The sequence below is a fragment of the Balaenoptera physalus genome (assembly GCF_965194825.1).
Source record: "Balaenoptera physalus genome assembly, chromosome: 8".
NCBI classification, from domain to species: domain Eukaryota; kingdom Metazoa; phylum Chordata; class Mammalia; order Artiodactyla; family Balaenopteridae; genus Balaenoptera; species Balaenoptera physalus.
The window spans coordinates 65,566,611-65,585,488 of NC_138887.1; the positions used below are offsets into that span (position 1 = coordinate 65,566,611).

The 18,878-nt window shown below is 35.8% G+C and overlaps 1 protein-coding gene across 6 annotated transcripts in view; it reads left to right on the forward strand.

Annotated features, from left to right (window-relative positions):
• Nucleotides 1-18,878, forward strand: part of SGCE (sarcoglycan epsilon) — a 67,283-nt gene that overhangs the window by 18,305 nt on the left and 30,100 nt on the right. For all 6 annotated transcript variants that reach the window (XM_082471947.1, XM_082471944.1, XM_082471946.1 and 3 more), the window contains 3 exons: nucleotides 7,499-7,621; nucleotides 9,272-9,429; nucleotides 15,799-15,871. In XM_082471947.1, the coding sequence (XP_082328073.1) occupies nucleotides 7,499-7,621; nucleotides 9,272-9,429; nucleotides 15,799-15,871 (354 nt within the window). The remainder of the gene's footprint in view (nucleotides 1-7,498; nucleotides 7,622-9,271; nucleotides 9,430-15,798; nucleotides 15,872-18,878) is intronic.

The window sequence follows — 18,878 nt, forward strand, 5'->3', positions numbered from 1 at the left end:
TGCCATCTGCAATTTACTTCTGTCATCTCCCAGGGATTTGGGACCTGCCCTGATTCCTGCTGCCTCACACGAGATCACTAAAGACCCTTCCTCTGGACTTCACACTATTTTGCACTAAATTGCAGTCTTTCCCTTTTCTTCAGTTTCTTCTTTTTAACGTTGATCCCTAGAATTTCTGTCCTCTTTAAGCGTGTCCCTCCATTCCTATTTGATTTTACATAAAGGTACTCTCTAACCGGCTGTCAAGCTCAGCTGAGTCACTTACTATGGTGCTCTTCTTAGTGAAATGTACTATTCCAAGGCCTTTACCATAGCATTCTCTAGAATCTCCATCTCTTCCTTTTTCAAACTTCATGCTCCCTCTGGACCTCAAACTGATTTTCTCCTTGGAACCTGAGCCATAACTGTAGTTCTCAAAATCGAAATGATCAATACATCTTGAGGTAACCAGTTCAGATTATCGCATTCTCTTATTTCCCCAGTTTCTCTTGAACTCATTCTTTAGCTTCTCCCTTCCTGGTCTCCTCCTCTAATTTAAATCCTATCATTATAGTTCTGCATTATTAAAATATCTTACACAGAGAGTAATGAGTTTACTTAAGTGGGTTGTAATAATGTAATGGACAGCCACCAAATGTATTACCTCATGTTAGCAAATCAACAAAATACGTTAACTACCCTGGGTTCAAGTCCTGGCTCTTCCTCTTACTAGTCCTGTAAGCTTGAACCTGTCATTCAGCCTCTCTGGGTTCAATTTTGTTAACTATAAAATGAAGGACTGAACTTGGTTCTTTGCATGCAAACTCCAATTGATGTTATCTGTCAGGAATCCTGGACTGAGTAGAGTGCTGAGGCCATATCCAAGCAGGAAGTAATGCAATGATTTGTCTCTTAGTAGAGAAGGTTATTTGGCACGCCCTGACAGGATGACATCTAAAGCCCCTTTCAATTGCAGTGTTCTATGAGACCAAGTTTATTGATTACCAATTAAAAATGGTTTGCAACCACTTTCCAGCCGACATTTAAGAAAAAAACAACAAAACAAAACAAACACATGATCATTCTATGGAAAAATCAAGATATTTAACTCTAGTATAGAAAAATGGTTTTAGTAAGTGGCTTTGGTTGGGGGGAGAGGAATCTCACAAAGTAACCTTTCTGCTGCTTGTAGAAAAAGATCCAAGTAGTGGTTTCTTTTCTACCTCATGTAGAGAAAAGTGGTCCTATCTCTTAGAGGAGTGAAGTTTTAAAAGGCAATTTAATGCCTTCCCCATGATGAGCTCTACAGCCCAGGTGTGGACTATCTGTGACTGAAATAAAACAATAGCTGACCACTGCCCAATGAATGGCTTTCAGTACTTTGATGTTGAGTAAACTTAAGGGGTGAAGGGCAGACTGCCGAGAAAAGCTTTTGATTCTAAGCCAAGATTTATAAAGCTGGATTGATAAAACACAAGGTAAATTTTAAAGAGGAAAAAAAAAAACCAAAACAGGTTGTGTACCTGGCTGCATATTGATGCCTTTCAAACTATTTTTCTACAGACATTATCTGGTTTAGTAATTAAATTTCAATTAGACTATACAAATAACACATTGAAAAATAAATTAGGAAGGAAACCATAAATATATCAAGCTCTGAAAATGCTGAAATGAGTTCTCTTGGTGCAGAGATATCAAACGGAATTCATCTCTTATAATCAATTCCCATTAATTGGTAGCAGCTTCTTGGAGTGCTGTGTATACAGGGGCTCTGAGCCTCATAAAGAGCTTTTAGCTATTAAAACTATAAAAGAGAAGGCAAGTCTTATTTTTTTCTGTCTGTACTTACAGTTTCTAATTATCAGAGATGATCATATAGTAAAATAAGTTTTCAGCAATTGTATTTTTTGTGTAACTTTCTTTTTAATAATATTCCAGTTCTTTAGCAGGGACGTGGTGTCTCTTCTGTAAATAGGATTTTGAGGAATTGGGATACCTAGTTGCTTAGGCAAAAGTTTATCTTAAAAGCTGTACCAGATAAGTGGCTATTCAGTATTATCTCTGTATTTTAAACATATTTAAAAGTCTTCTTCATCATTCTTATCCAAATTATTTTTCAAATAATACTTACTATTAAGGCAATACTATGAACAGTTGGAAGATACGCACTGTCTTATTTAACTAATTTGCACTCAGTTAAAGCACCCTTGTCATGTTTCCCAGTGAGTAGCTTACGTCTTAAAACTGAACACGAGAGGCAAATTAACAAAATTGAAATGCTTTTGGAAATAGGCTTCAGTTTCTTATTAATAAATTACTTATTTTAGTGTGTTATGTTCTTAGGCTGATTTAGCTATTGCTAAGGGTAATAGATCACTTAATCAATAGATCTCTTTGTTTAAATTATGCAGTATATTTCCCACACATCGAATATGTAAGAAATTATTTTATACAGCACATTAAATCCCCTCCTTTTGATTTGACAGTTTGTTTACATAACATATGGGTTGAATTAAGACTTTCTGTGGTACACTTATTTATTTCTGAATACATTTAATACATAGAGTTTATGTTGCCACCTCCTCAAGTAATGGCTGTCTCCCAATTATAGTAAGATCATCTTTTCAGAAGTATACTGTGTCAACTAAGAGTCAGGAAATACACCACAAAAGGGTCTCTGGGTAGCCAAAATAGATGCAGCAAACGCAGGCTCCTGTTTTTCACACCTAGCAGAGCCCTGCGTGCGTTAAAACAGTACAAATTTGCTCTTACTTTAATACGCAATCCCACCTCACTTGGTAGCCTGGTTTCTAAACCTGCAGCAGATTAATAGCAGCAAATTAGAAGGGATAGAGGAGCTGTTACAGGAAACATATGGATAGCAATGAGAAGTGACAGCTGACAACATGTCTACAGATGAGAAAACAGAAAATCCATAAAACACACAGCCTTAAAAAGCATTAGCAGACGGTGACCCGCTAGTGTACTGGGATGACAAGGCAACCAAACAGTCCATAAGGGCATGATTGTATTATAGAGGGGAGTGCAATAATTGATGCGCCAAATGATGATCTTATGCCATAGTGAAGAAGGATCGACCGCCGAGTACTTTAGAAAACTCAGCTCTCTAAAATGTTTCCTTCGCTGGGGTTCCTGCTAAACTGAGATTTTACTGTATTCTCTCAAACCGCAAAAATTAGAAAATGATGATGTAAGTGGACCTTTTAAAGTGATTAATTTGTTGATAAAGCATCTATGAGAGAGAGAGAGAGATCACCTTGACGTGAATACTGACAATCCTTTATGACTTCAGAGGAGAGGAGACTCTAAGACTTAAATCTAGCTGAGACTTGTAGGGTGTCACACTCAGCAGCCAGTTTATCTTTATAGTCATGTCCCTGTTCTTGATGCAGAAAAAGGGCTGGGAAGTGTTCTCCGGACTTTTTTGTAGAGAGTGGACTTTGTATGTGCCTGTGCACATGCATATGCTGTTAAAAAAATCATTGTGATAATTGTGGAGTGTTATGCTCTAGATTCGTTAGCAGTGCACCACCACAACCCTTTCAAAATTTGATGTTTACTAAACACATCCAGATTTGCTTTTGTTTTTAAGTAATTGTAAATAAGCACACAAATGTGCACCCTCATATTTTCATCTGTGTTGCTCCCATAGGGAGAGAATTTCAAATGGACTATTAATAAAGGAAGACAGGATGCTGTTTAGCTAGCATGAGGTCCCCCACTTTATTGCTACCGCCATCACCTTCTGTTACTTGGTTCTTGGCTCTCTGCTGTCCCATAAGATACATTGTCGAAAATGGTTTGTAGTTTCTATGCCTTATGACTAAAACATACAGGGAACAGTTTTATAGAAAGATTTTGGTAGCATGTTAACAAGGAATATTGGACCTGCATTTAGGGAGGGTGAAATATAACCCCAGCCACTTGCCCACATATCCTTTTGTTCTTCTCAACTCAGATATGTAATTTTTCCTTTAAAAAATTCTGTTATTTATGACTACCTGTCTTCAGTTTTTAATCTTTGCAAATCTAGCTACCCTTGAGGTTTGAAGGTGATGTTTTTGACCCCCTGTGGGTTGGACTTTTGGTTTAATTGTTTTGCCCATTAATGGTGATGGATTTGCACGGATTTAGCCACAGACTAGTTTCCAGTTTCATTTGTATCCGGTGGCATGTGTTTGCAGAGGTAATGGATTTGCAGCCCTAGAGGACTGGAGAGCCATGCAATACACAGAGCAGCCAGACCTTGTGACCTCAGCTTGATTAGCATGGCGCTGTTTGCTTGTATATTTCAGAGAATGTTCAGAGATTTTTTTTTAGCGATGTGTATTTCAGAGATTCTTCAGTGTTTCAATTTCGTTTTCAAGACTTTCTTTTAGGGAAAACAATATGCTTCAAGCTTACTGTTTGTGAGTACTACCTAGACATATGTGAGTGCAACATGTGTCCACTGTTAAGTAACAGCCTTTTTTGGTGTTAGTGCAAACCCTATCAGTATTGTTTATATCGCTCATGTTTAGAACAAGAGCCCATGACTCTGAATTCTCTGTGTCACTTGTTGCTTTTGAAAGGAAGCTAGGTGTAAATACTGCCCAAATAGCCTCTGTTGAAGAGCTATTTGTTTTGCAAGTAACAAATGGGAAAGGTAAGGTAAAGGGCACTTCTCTAAAATGTTGTATGGGTCCCCATAATTTAAACTGATGCTACAGAAAGGAAGTATTATTTTCACAAACAAAACATAGTGGCTTAGTCATTTTCCATTTCTAGATGATGACTGTGTCATACATCTGTATCATGTTTTTCTCAAAGTGAATGGCATACTATACTTTCAGTGAAGCAGGCTTTACTGCAGAGTTGCCAAGGTAACTGACCAGCAAGTATGCAGTTCAGCAGATTGGAGAAAGGCAGTTGTACACATGAATAAAGAAATGTGCATGTCATCTTAAAACCCAGGAGGGCCATGGTAGATTGTGGTTTGGCTCTGTAGATTGTAGAAATGTTTTGTTTGTTTGTTTGTTTTTTTATGAAAGCAGAAAGTGAGATGTTCTACGCTAGTCCTTGAAGTGAGGTAATAAGCAGTGACTAGTACCCTCTTACGGTTCTATTTTAGGCCCTACCATGGGCCATATAGAAAATAGAATCATTTCAATATTATTAATATGAACAACCTTTCTTTTTGATTTATAAGCTAGCTTTTACCACCTTATGGCAGCAAGAGCTACGGGAGACTGTTAGTAGTTTATAATGTAAATGGAGGCTGGTAACCCATAAACTGCTACACACGTATGAGAATCAATTTAAGTCACAAAACTGAAAATGAAGTAAGTATTATATATATTTAGTCCACAAACATAAGAACTGTGTTTCCCTCTACAGTGCTTTGTATTAGAATGTATTCATCCATTTATAAAATTATTCACATATGCCAGACACCTTCTAGGTGCCGAGAAAATAACAAAGGTAAATAAAGTTCAGTGCTGGACTTAAAGGTGTTTTTAATCTCTAGAAAGAATAAATTGGATAAGCTCCAAAGAGATTCCTTTGAATTATGCAAAACATTCCTGTGCCTTGGATGTAGGATTGTGATCTAGAATTTAAACATCTTTCCGTATAGAATGAAATAACTACTCACCAGGAGTTCACAGTTCTCCATAATTTGACTCATCTTCCCAGTTTTCCTCCCCCCTACCAGGATCTAGCATTACTGGCTTAATTCCCTTTCTTGAAAGGGCCCTGCAGTATCCCACTTTTGTATCTTGCACATTTCACCACTGCAATTGCCCATCTCTGAGTTTCAGAATCTTGCTCGTACTTTAAAAGCCATATTGAATTCTACTTCTTATATAAACCTTTCCCAGGTCTTTCCAGCTTCCATTGCTCTTCACCATCTTTCCAGGTCTTGCCAGAGCAGTTTGTCTCTCTGGGGTCATACCTAGTTAGGGGGGGTGTTGGTCTCCCAAACCAGATGGTGAGCTCATGAAAGGCAGGGACTGGGTCTCCTTCATCTTCACATTCTCCACAGCACCTAGCGTTCAGCGGATGCCATGGAATCCAGCTGGTGAAAAATCTCTAATTCCCATCCTCGCTATTTTTCTGTGATTCACATATTCTTGTTTTTTTGGAACGGGACCATTTTCACAGGTGAGTAAATTCCTCTTGGGTAGAGAATGGGTACTCTAAATGCCATGGGAATGCTTACCAGTGCTAGTACAAAACAAGTCAGGAAAGAACGAGTCTCCCTATGTACCTAGTTTAAACCTAACTTGCCGCTTCCTTCCCTCCGTTACCACAGCCTTTGAAGTTGTGTTTTTAGTAGTAAAGCTATGGATACATGAAGCTACAAGCCAAATATTTTAGTTCAGTTCCCCATTTTTGGCAGCCATCCACAGAACTGTAGGGGCAAGTTTTCACAGATAAAGAAACATTTTTGTGGGAGTTCCTATTTTTATGCTGAAAAATTCACTGTCAGTGATTTTGCCATCCAAGGGCTTTTAGTTAGTTGTGAGCCCGGGAGTGAGCGGCCTTGGGTTCTTAAGGTTAATTACTACATTTACAAATACATCAGTGACTAAGAGAAAGAACTTGCCTGATAGGGTTTATCTGTTTAAAAATTGCAGCCAGTAGCCAAACAGGAAGATAGAAAACCAAAAGAGATTGTAGAGGTGACAAGGGTAATGGCAGTAATGTGTTGGTGGAGATGATGATATCAGAGGAAAAGACGATAAGTTGAAACTAATCAAACCAATTTGGTCATTTTAATGTACTCACATCATGTATCGTAAGTAACCAGTAAATCATGAAATCTGCCCCATTTCACTTAAAGAAATGATTTGCGCTGAATTTTATTATGTAATTGTTATTGCTTATTTAGGAGGTAGCATAATAGACTAGATTGTATGTGTGAATTATTAAATGTCGAGATCAGGTAAAGTGGAATAAATCACTTCCAGGAAAGATAGGGGGGGAATAATACTCAAAGAAAGAGTATCCAATGCATTTTTATAAGTATCAATATATATGAAAGTCCCCTTACATATATCAATGGTATCATGTAGTCCGATATGCTCTGTCTGGCAAACAGTTAATACGGTGGAGATTGTTACCATTTAAAAATGCCTCTTTATACTTTGCTTACTGTAGCAATTATATAGCTGGTCAGTTCTCATGATGTATTTTGTTGGTAATAATCTCCATAAAAATTACAAAAGAGATTTCATGGATGTCTTTATTATTTAATAATAATTTAAAATATTAAATGTGCCTAATTCTGCTTACATAATATTTGAAAAGTCTGTAAACACAGCAAGTTGAGAGTTGTTCCATGTTTTGTCCTAAAACCACTCCCCGTTAAAACAAACTTCTTAACAATCTTGCATGTTGCTTCAGTTTTCTCAGAAATTTCTACATAGTGAAACCCTTCTTTACAGTGTAAGTGAATTTTCAAAAGCAGAGCTCATTATTTGTCTTTCTGTCTCTTATCTTCCCTCTTTGTTTTCAGTGTACACTATTTTCTCCAAGGTGCACTCTGATCGGAATGTCTACCCATCTGCAGGTGTCCTCTTTGTTCATGTTTTGGAAAGAGAGTATTTTAAGGGGGAATTTCCACCTTACCCAAAACCTGGTATGTTCTGGTGGGAAAAAAAGTGGTTAATTTACTAAATTTTTCTTTTTGTTCGATGTGCATAATCTAGATGATACATGATCAGATATTACTGACATTATTTGACATGGTCTGGATATGTGATAAATTGATTGTTATAGAATATTTCCCATCTTAAGATTAGAAATTTAATTACCGAAGGAAATAATTCATTTTTGAAATTTAAAGAAAGCGTATTTCTGATTTCCTAGTCTCGAGTTTTGTGCTTCTGACAAATGATCTACCTCTATTCTCAGAGAAATAATTGTAGATGTACAATTACAATTTTCCACATTAAGACTTAGAGTCTTACATAGTACATTGATTTTTGGAAAACTATACATATGTTGTAGAAGAGAATGAAATATGGTATTAAGGAAGAGTTCTCAAAAAAACTTTTACAATATGAGATAAATTTATATAACTTCATAATCATATAATGGAGATTAATTTTTCTTCAAAGTAGTACCAGTTACGAAGTCCTATTTAATTTACTATTGGTTTAAATTACGTTATGTTGGATTGTCACAAATGCCATCAAATTAACGAAGATACAGAAAAAATAGCAAGAGAAAATACATTGTTATTATGACTCTTACTTAAGTAACAAATAAAAATGAATTTCTGAAAATTACAGCATTAGAATTAATATAAATATTATTTTTGTGGATTATATGATGAATAGCATACCTGAAAACACTCATAAAATATAGTTAAGCATGTTCTCACCAGCATTCAAGAAACAAGGCAGTCTTTTCATCAATTACTTAAAAAATGTTTTCTCATGAGGGGCATTCTATTTTTGCAAAACTATATAGCTAAACCTTGTGAGCAGCAGCTTCAACATTGGAGAAGAAAACGTAGTTAAGAGCATAGTTTCTGGAGTCAGCCAGGATTAAATTCTAGTTTCACCACTTAGTATGGCCATGAAGAATTAACATGGAAAATTACATATTTCATCAATAAAATTAGGGCTAATAAGAGTACTACTTTCATTGGTATGTTTGAAAATCAGTTGAAATAGTGCCTGTAGAGGCCAGGCACATGCTAATAAAATGACACCATTATTATTGTTTATTATTAATAAATGTCATGTTATTGCAGTTCTTTTGGATTTGGATTTGGATTTTTTCAACTCATCCTCCATTGTTTTTCCTCCATTGTTTTTAAATTACATAATTTTTGTTTTGATGACGCTTTTATAATTTTGAGATATCCCTTAAGATGAGTTTGATAGTGCTCAGAGTTTCATGAAAGGAAGGTTTCTCAGAAGAATGAATACATCAACATGAGTAGGGGATTTTCCTGAAAGATAGTTGTCTCATTGGTAGAACTTTTCCACTGCTATGTGACCTCCTCCCCCCAAAAAAGAAAAGGAAATTTACCCCCAAATTGTATGAATATGCTTTCTTTGTTGAATCAGATTTCTAGACTAACTAAACAACCAAAAGGATTTTTTTCTTACATGAGGCCCTAATCCAAATTCCCAGATGGATTTTTTTTTTTGGTGTGTATTTACTTTGCTACAAATGTTAAGAAAAAAAATTTTAGACAGACACATTTTTATTGAAACAATCAAAGCAACATGTGAAAATAACTGTCTTATATCTTACTTCTGTGTTTCTTACCTAGGCGAGATTAGTAATGATCCCATAACATTTAACACAAATTTAATGGGTTACCCAGACCGGCCTGGATGGCTTCGATATATCCAAAGGACACCATATAGTGATGGAGTCCTATATGGGTCTCCAACGGCTGAAAATGTGGGGAAACCAACAGTCATTGAGGTAATTTACTTAGAAAGAGCAAAATTATATTCTTGGTTTTTTGTAATTTGAGTTTCAAATGTTGTAATTAAAATTACATGGCAGTGGTTTTCAGTATTTTATGCATGAAAACACACTAGATAACATTTGGAAATGTACCATTCCTTTCTGTTCATCTACAGAGTTTTTTGTTTCAGCTTTTATGTAAAAAAGCGCCATCTAAATTAGTGAAAAAAATTAAAAGGTATTTAAAAGAAATAAATCACTGTGAATTCTATTTAAGAAAATGAACAAAAACTTAAAACACTTATTTTCTCCAAATTTTAATTTCAGATTTCATGTTCATTCAGTCATTAAGGAGACGTCTTTTGAGCCCCTACCATGTGCTGAACATTATGATAGGTGTCGGTGGTAGAAAGATGAGGAGTAGCTGTGCCCTGCCGTGTCTTACAGTTCAGGGGTTGAAGCACTGGAATGGAAACTCAAACTTAGCCAGCACTGACATAACTGTTATAATAAGAAGGTGCTGTTTGATGCAGAGTTACAAGAGGGTAAATAGAAATTCACTAAGTAGAAGGAAGGCTATTTTAGGCAGAAGATGCAGCACATCAAAATCTTGGAGGCATAACCATAACCACATAGTCTTAGAGAACTGCAAGTGTGGCTAGAGGACAGGATGCCCTCCAGAGGGCAAATGATGGGAACGGAGGTGTTGATGTTGGTAGGAGCAGATCTTTGAGGGCTCTGTAAGCCATGCGGATATGTTTGACCTTTACTTTGGGAGTGATGATGGTGCTATAATTAATCAGATTTTTACCAGTACCTAATATCATACCTGGAAGATATTAGAAATTGAAACAATAACAAAAACAATGATGACATCGAACCTTTACTGGGAATTAATTTTTTTTTAATGAATGGATATAAAAGCTAAAAGTGTTTCACTCTTTACTATACCTAACAAAATCAGAATTATAATGGCAATTAATGGCAGGAGAGGCCTACTATAGTTTTATGCCTATATGCCTCTAGGATCTTAAATTGGAATTTAACTCTTCAATTCCATAAAAGCTTACTGGTAGTGACCAGGGCACCAGCCTAGGAACTGCTAGTGGAATTGCCAGGAGTTTGTATATGTCCTGCGTGGCATGTGTTCTACCACCAAAAATTTGCAGAATTTCTGCAGATTCTCAGGAGATTACATGCTTTGAGTTTTTCTCCAAAGTTTTAGTCAGCCGTGGACTCTGGATATGAGCCTTCCAGGCTGGCTGAGAGAAGGTGTTTCTTCATTTGAACTGAGGTTTGTATTAACATGACATTTCAGTGATTTCTATCTATAAATCTGCTTTCTTAAGGCAATGTTGATATAAGATAGAAATATATGCAGATATAAGAAAGAAAGTTATTTGGAGTTATTGTCAGAGTAATTTTTAAAATATTCAGTAAAGTTATAAAAGAAGTATATAAATGTAAGTCACCACCTTGCTAGATTAAAAAAGAAAAACACAATCACCTTGAAGATTCAGAGAAAGCATTTAATAAAATTCAACACCTATTCTTTTTTTCTTTTTTTAATTTTATTTATTTATTTATTTATTTTTGGCTGTGTTGGGTCTTCGTTTCTGTGCGAGGGCTTTCTCTAGTTGCGGCAAGTGGGGGCCACTTTTCATTGCGGTGCACGGGCCTTTCCCTATCGCGGCCTCTCTTGTTGTGGAGCACAGGCTCCTGATGCGCAGGCTCAGTAATTGTGGCCTAGTTGCTCTGCGGCATGTGGGATCTTCCCAGACCAGGGCTTGAACCCATGTCCCCTGCATTGGCAGGCAGATTCTCAACCACTGCTCCACCAGGGAAGCCCCAACACCTATTCTTGATAAGAAAAAAATAACTCTTAGCAAACTAGGAATATAAGTGAACTTCCTTAACCTAACAGGTTATTTATCAAAAATAATAGCAAACATCATTTTTTAATGGGAAAACACTAGAGGAATTCCATTTAAATTCAGGAACAAAGCAAGAATGACCCCCTGTATCACATCTATTACAGAATATATTAGAAGTCCTATCCAGTGCAGTAAAGAAAGAAAAAGAAATTTATAACTATTCAAAAGGAAGAAATGGAATAGTCAATGATATAAAGAGTCTATAGGCTATTAAAATCTTCAGAAAGCCTAGCAGTAAGCTATGGGATCAATATAAAAGATTTAGTTATATTTATTCATTAAATAACAAGTACTGAGAAAAATACATGATTTTAAAAGATACCATTTTTTTAGTAGCAACAAAATTATAATGTACTTGGAATAAATCTAACAGAAGGTATGCAAGTTCTGTATGGGAAAAATTATAAAACTTTGTTGATATTAAAGAATGCCTATATAAATGAAAAGATAGTTCATTCAGGGATAGGAGGACTGAAAATCATGAAAGCATCACTTTCCCCCTAATTGATCTATAGATTCAATGCAGTTCCAATAAAAAAATCTCAGTAGGTTATTTCATGGAACTTGGCAACTAATTCTAAAATTTATAAAGAAGATAATAAAGCAAAATCAAGACATGCTTAAAGAAGAATAAAAAGGGGAAAGATTTCTTTCCTTTCCAGATAGCAAGATTTATTGTAAATATGTAGTAATAAATCATAAGTTTGTACTGATACAGGGATAGACAAATTAACCAATGAATAAAATAGGGAGCCCAGAGACAGATCCATCTACATAAAGAACAATGATATATGTCTAAAGAGGTGGTGCCAGAGATCACAGATTAGGGAAAAGGAGGTCAATTTATTGACTGGTGCTCAGCCATATGGCAAACATAAAATTAGATTCTTACTTCACAGGAAATACAAAACTCATGTCTAGGTAGATTAAGGATTTAGCAAAAATTTAAACTATTATATAAAACTGTAGAGGAGTATCTTTCTGAGTTTTGGGGAGGGAAAGATACCTTAACACCTAAATTTTTTTATTTAAGAGAAAAGATTGATAAATTTTACCATATTAAACTTGTGAACTTCTGTTCATCAAAAGAAACCATTAAAGAAAAGACAACCCACAAGCTGGAAGATGATATTTTAAATATATATAGCTGACTAATGATAAGTATGTAAAATATAAAAAAGGACTTCTACAATTTCAATAAGAAAAAGACATGAACAGACATTTCACCAAAGAGGAGACATCAATGCCATTTAAGTAAAGAAAATTACTCTCATCAGTAAGGAGGAATATTCAAATTAAAACCACAGTGAGAATTTTATCCTCAGTAAAGGGCATTGCAGTGGATGTGGGTTGGAAAACGGAATATTTCACATAGCTGAGTATCACCATACCCTATGATCTAATAGTCCCACTTCCAGATATGCACTTAAACAATTGCAGGGAATTCCCTTACGGTCCAGTGGTTTAAGACTTGGTGCTTTCACTGCTGTGGCCCGGGTTCAATCCCTGGTCGGGGAACTAGGATCCTGCAAGCCACGCAGCGTGGCCAAAAAAAAAAAAAAAAAAAGAAAAAGAAAAAGAAACACTTGCAAATGTCCACCCAAAGGCATGCACAATCATGTTCATTGAGCAATGTTTGTATAGGAAAACACTGGAAACCCACAAACCAATTGAGATCCAGAAGTCCAGCAGCAAGAGAATAGATAAATTGTGGAGTATTCACACAGTGAACATTTATAGCAGCAATGAACTTAAGCTTGCCTGGCACCATGAATGAATGTTTTTAACGTAATGTTGAAAAAAACCAAACAAACCCCAGAAGACTGCATACAGTTTACTATTTTTATAGGCGCTCAAAAAACAGAAAAATGGACAATATATTTTAAGCATATATGCATGGATAATAAAACTATATTTAAAATGGATGGGATGATAAACACAAAATCCAAAATGGTTACTCTGGTTGGAGAGAGGCAAGAGGCTAGGATAGGAGAGAAACACATGTGTTGAGCCAGGATTCACAGGGGTGCATTATACCTTACTACCAACATACAATGTTATGAATATGTATCAGATAGTATCTAAAAAGATGATGAAGGCTTCCCTGATGGCGCAGTGGTTGAGAATCTGCCTGCTAGTGCAGGGGACACGGGTTCAAGCCCTGGTCCAGGAAGATCCCACATGCCGTGGAGCAACTAAGCCCGTGCACCACAACTACTGAGCCTGAGCTCTAGAGCCCACGTGCCACACCTACTGAAGCCTGTGCACCTAGAGCCCGTGCTCCACAACAAAAGAAGTCACCGCAATGAGAAGCCGGCGCACTGCAACGAAGAGTAGCGCCCCCTCGCCACAACTAGAGAAAGCCCAAGTGCAGCAACAAAGACCCAATGCAGCCAATAATTAATTAATTAATTAATTAATTAATTAAAATTTTAAAAAGATTATGAAAACTTAGCATCTCTTTCATCTAACACAAGTATTGATTTATCTGTAAATAACTCATTTCTACATCCATATATAATAACATAACATTTTCAGTGTTTAAAAATATTCTATTAATAATATAGTCAAAAGATTTTGCATATCTTAAACTAATATTTAATCATATATATCCACTAATTAATTTATTCAGTAGCTACTTATTAAGCATCTAAAATAGATCAGCCACTATTTTAGAAATAAGGGATCAGAAAGTGCACAAACATGCATACCTCTTTGCTATGAAGGGCTTCACATCATCATGATAAGTAGAATTCTATTGAGGATATTACAGTATTTAAATATCTCATTAGAAGTCATAGAAGAATTGTATTCTGTTATAGCTGTTAAAATTAAGCATTAAATATAAATTCAGATAATAAAATTCTTCCTCCTGATTCATGAAAGGTTCTTCACTCTCTTGTGTAGCCTCTGATTTAAAAAAAACTTATTAGAATTTATGAAATTTACAATAATGAAATTTATGTTAATTATGGGAAGGCTAGCCAGAAAAATATTGCCATTAATTTGAAAATGTTTAACCTTTTTTTCTGAGCATTAGCTTTGAGATATTATAACAAATAGTATCTAGTATTTTTTTTCCACTGAGAATATTACTAAATTTTTTGCAGGGTAAACTTTTAAAATCATGCGGATTCCCAAATGTTTTTGCATTTCTTCATTTGCTTGTGAACAATAATGCCTCGTTAATTTTAATGACTAGTGTTAATTTTAGTGTTCATTGTGAACCTAATTGACCATGTGTCCCAACAGAGAGCAGCAAAGAAGTCATTAAATCCAAAAGAAATTTGACAAATTGTGGAGAGATAAGTGCTTTTATCTTTGTGGAATAATACACGTTTCAGAATATGTACTTTGAAATATTGTTAAAGGTTTGGAATTTTTTATTCCAAAATTCTGATTTTCACTGTTCTCTCAAATAATATTTCTGATGAGTGTAATGTATTTTATTTAAAGCTCATATGTGATGCTATTAAAATCTTTGATACTTGTTTTTAAATATGCAAGATATTTCTTTTCAGTTTGCGTCAGTTTTGTCTTTTTTGTCTCAGTGTCAACTACAGCTGCAGTTACTGCCAGAAGGCTAGTGCTGGGATGCTAAGACTTTTACACAATCATTTGAGGTTTTTTTGAGGTACTGCAGGCCTGTCTGAGTGATTTAATATCTGTTATAAAGTTAATTATTCCTTGATTTTTGAAGCCATATCCTGTTGTTGGCCTTTGCTTTGTTTGTTGTTTGCAGTGGCTGTTTCTGAATTGACTTTGATGTAAGTTCATTGGCTCTGCAAACATTTACTAATATTTGACTCTGCGAAGGGATTGATTTGTGTTTTTGAGCATTTGCCATCAGCTTCTCAGACTGTGATCCTCACTGCTGTACTCCCATTGTGAGATGTGATTTCCAAAGGGTTCGTGACATTTCTTGACTGGTTGGTGTGCAGTTTAGTACTGAATGCAAACAACACAGAGACGTGCTTGTTTTAAAGTGTACTTTCTGGTATGATCCTTAAGCTCCATTTAAAAGTACACAAATATATGGTTTTGGCTTTTTTGAAATTTTAGAACAGCTCTGGTAAGTAATTCGTAATGGTTAATCCATTTACTAATGATGCCTCTGCGTTGCTACTGGCACTTAACAGTCTTCTATAAAAGGGTTTTTCTGATTTTAACTTGTTGTTTTAGCATGTTAAATAGACCTAATTATCTATTTTCCCACAATATTGCTAAAAGCTCTGAGTTCTTGTCCAGAGAAGGAATATTTTGTAAGTATATAAACAAATAATGAAAATGGAAAGAACGACAATTTGTTTTCATTTTGTCCTTAATGAATTTCGTTTTCCAAATAACATTTTACTTCTTTTTTTTTTTTGGTAACAAGATGAGTTTAATAGTTATTTCGTATCAAAAAATAGAATTTTACTTCTTTAATATGACTTTCTCTTTCTAATAGATAACTGCCTACAATAGGCGTACCTTTGAGACTGCAAGGCATAATTTGATAATTAATATAATGTCAGCAGAAGGTAGGTATGGAAAAATATGTTGCTGATTGTTTCCTTATTTGCAAGAAGTATTTCATTATATTTTATATGTATGTAAAACATAGTTAAGGATTTTAAAGCACCACGTACCTACTATAACTAATGAAATAGTAAAATGTAGAAAACTAAGCAATATTTAACTCATTATAAAATATCATGACGTGTTTTGGTGCTGAAAACCTGAGGATAGGGAGCCAAATATAGAGACCACTTATTTTCTCCAGGCCTTGGTTAAATCATCTGTAAAGTGAGACTAAGAATACTATTTCTCTCATAAGTCTGAGGTAAGGATGCCATCATTTAAATCTCAAAATGTGCTTGACATAGGGCTGATCATAGAATGCATGATTGGTATTATTTTACTTTAAAACCTATCATCGGTGGTAGTCTAGTTGTATATGATGATAAAGAGCTGTTGATGGACAGAAATAAACCATAATTTGGGTCACAGTCTCCTTTCTAAATAGCTAATCATGCATCTGTAATTGCTGGAGTCCAACAACAATTTATCATTACACATGCTTGAATTGTAAGTGATTCCTAAGGGTTTAGAAGGTTAGGGACACAGGAGAGATTCCAAGAATTACACTCTCAAATATTCTGATCCTGTTTTGGCATTCAATGGGAAAAATACATACCACTAAACACTTTGTGGTTAAAGTTTATAAATCATGGGATACTATACCAGATATCATTTATGAGGGTGACAGGAGAAGAACTGATATAGCATTTTTCCCCCCAAAACAGTAAAACAGTTGTGCATCCTGGATAGGAAAATTCTTACTTCTATTTACTAGTACGATTGGAAACAAATAAGCAAACACAACACATTTTATCAGAGCCTACTAATTTGGAATTCGTAATAATTCAGTAAAGGCTGAGTTAAAAATTACCTTTACACTATATGAAAGAAAGCAATTTCGATAGAATTGATAATGCAGTACATAATTGGGGAGAAGATTGCTGGAAGGTTTTGAAACCCTTAACATGAGTTTTTTTCCCAGGCATTTTAGCTGTAATAATTGCAGACAACAAATGTGCTAGTTGAAAATTTAAAATGGCCTTCATATATGAAAAGAAAGTCCAAGTACCAGTTCCTTTGGCCTGGACAGAAGACTCTCTACCCACTTTTCCACTTCCCAAGGGCTTTTGGAAGGTATTCATGTTTGGATCAAGGAGATTTTTATTCTTGACTCCAATTGTAATTGGATACTTGCATCCAGTCCAAGCTGTCCTTGTAGAATTTGGAATACCTTTAATGAGCAGAATGGTTGCGAAGTTCCCTTTCTCCTTGGGAATCCATCAGTTTAGTTATATACTTCCATTGCAGTGGGCTCGGACCACTAACCTCACTATTATGCTCTCAGAGGGACTCAAAACCCTTTGTCAGTTATGGGAGCCCCTACAAACTGAAAGATAGCCTGGTCTACAGTTTTGAACCTCTTCCTTCTCAAGTCTGGTCTCAGTCCTGTCAATACAGAGTACACAGGCATCTGTCAGTACAGAGTACATGGGTCCACACACGTGTACTCAATACGTAGTACACATGTGGGGACCCATGTTCAAGCAGATACTAATGTAAGACTGTTAGATGACTGAAGGATTGAAAGTTGGCATTAGGGACTATTTATTTAAATCAGGGTTGAGGGAGCACAAGTACATGGGTTTTGAAAGCCTTCTTTTACATCAGGGTCAGTGGCCCAAACTCTGAAAATCAGTGCACCAAATGGCAGGCATGTTTCCTTGCTTGTCTCGATGGAATGCATGTGGACACTAGGACGTACATCTTTGAGCATGGCCTGTACACATGCCATTTCTCCCAGATAAGGTTAGGAAAGAAGTAACAAGGGTTGAATATCCGGATAACCGTGCTCACTGCAACTCCCTGCCCAGCAGTCTCCCTCTCTGGGAGACCTAATGGGAAATTTGTCATGTAGCATCATACAGCATGGAGCTCAAGGAGAGTACATAGAGTGATTCTCTAAATTGGGTTTAGTGCCTCAGAGGCCTGCCACCAATCTGTTGGCCTACTGTTCCCTTGGCCTCTGTGATATCCAAATATAGCAGGCACGGGATTTCCCCAAAGTTAGAAAGCTACTGTGACTCATCTCTGGGAGGCCTGGCAGCAGCACTTGGCCGGGCAGACGGCAGGCAGCTGCACAGCCCGGAGCCTCGGAGGGCGTGGCAGCCGCAAGTCTCAGAAAGGAGCCACGGAGGGTCACATGGATTAGGGAAAGCCAAGTCACAGTTCTCCAAGGAGTGGCACTGATAATAAGGAAAAAGTTTTGCACGCTTTTTTTAGAAAAATTTCACTGAATGAAATTAATAGATGATAGACTTCTAGCATACCCAAAAACTATACTTGGTATTATTTATAAATATTATTTATTGCCAAGAAACTGTTCTTCATGACATTTTTCTGCATGACTGTTTCTCAGTATGGGGAAAAAATGTAGCATGATTAAGCTCCTGTTTATCTGTATAAAACAGGAAATGTATCAGTATAAAACAGGAAACTTATCTACATAAAAGAGAATAAACATAGCATATTTTAGAAGATTGCAGATGGGCTATACATCAAACAAATCTAACAAAATCATAAGCAGAATAAATTACAGGGTAGGGGATGAGTAAAGAGCCTTCTGTGATTAGGGCTTTGAAAAACTTTGTCTTTAGGGAGAGACACCACACTCCAGAAAACTCTCCTGAAAACTCGAAAGCCAGAATATCTCCTTGACTTCATCTCTGGCATCACATGCCCTTTAATATTAAAGAGGCTTGATAATAAATGAAGTCATCAAGGTTTCAGTTATTTATCGTATAATTTTAGTTTTTTGTTTATTAAATAAGAATGGAATAGTATATGAGATAAAAATAGTATAAGAAATAAGAACATATAGTACATGAGTTTTAATGAAATAAGTCAGAGGATATACATAGTATAATTATTGTTGGGGACTTTAAATCTGTGTATAGTCCAGACATATTT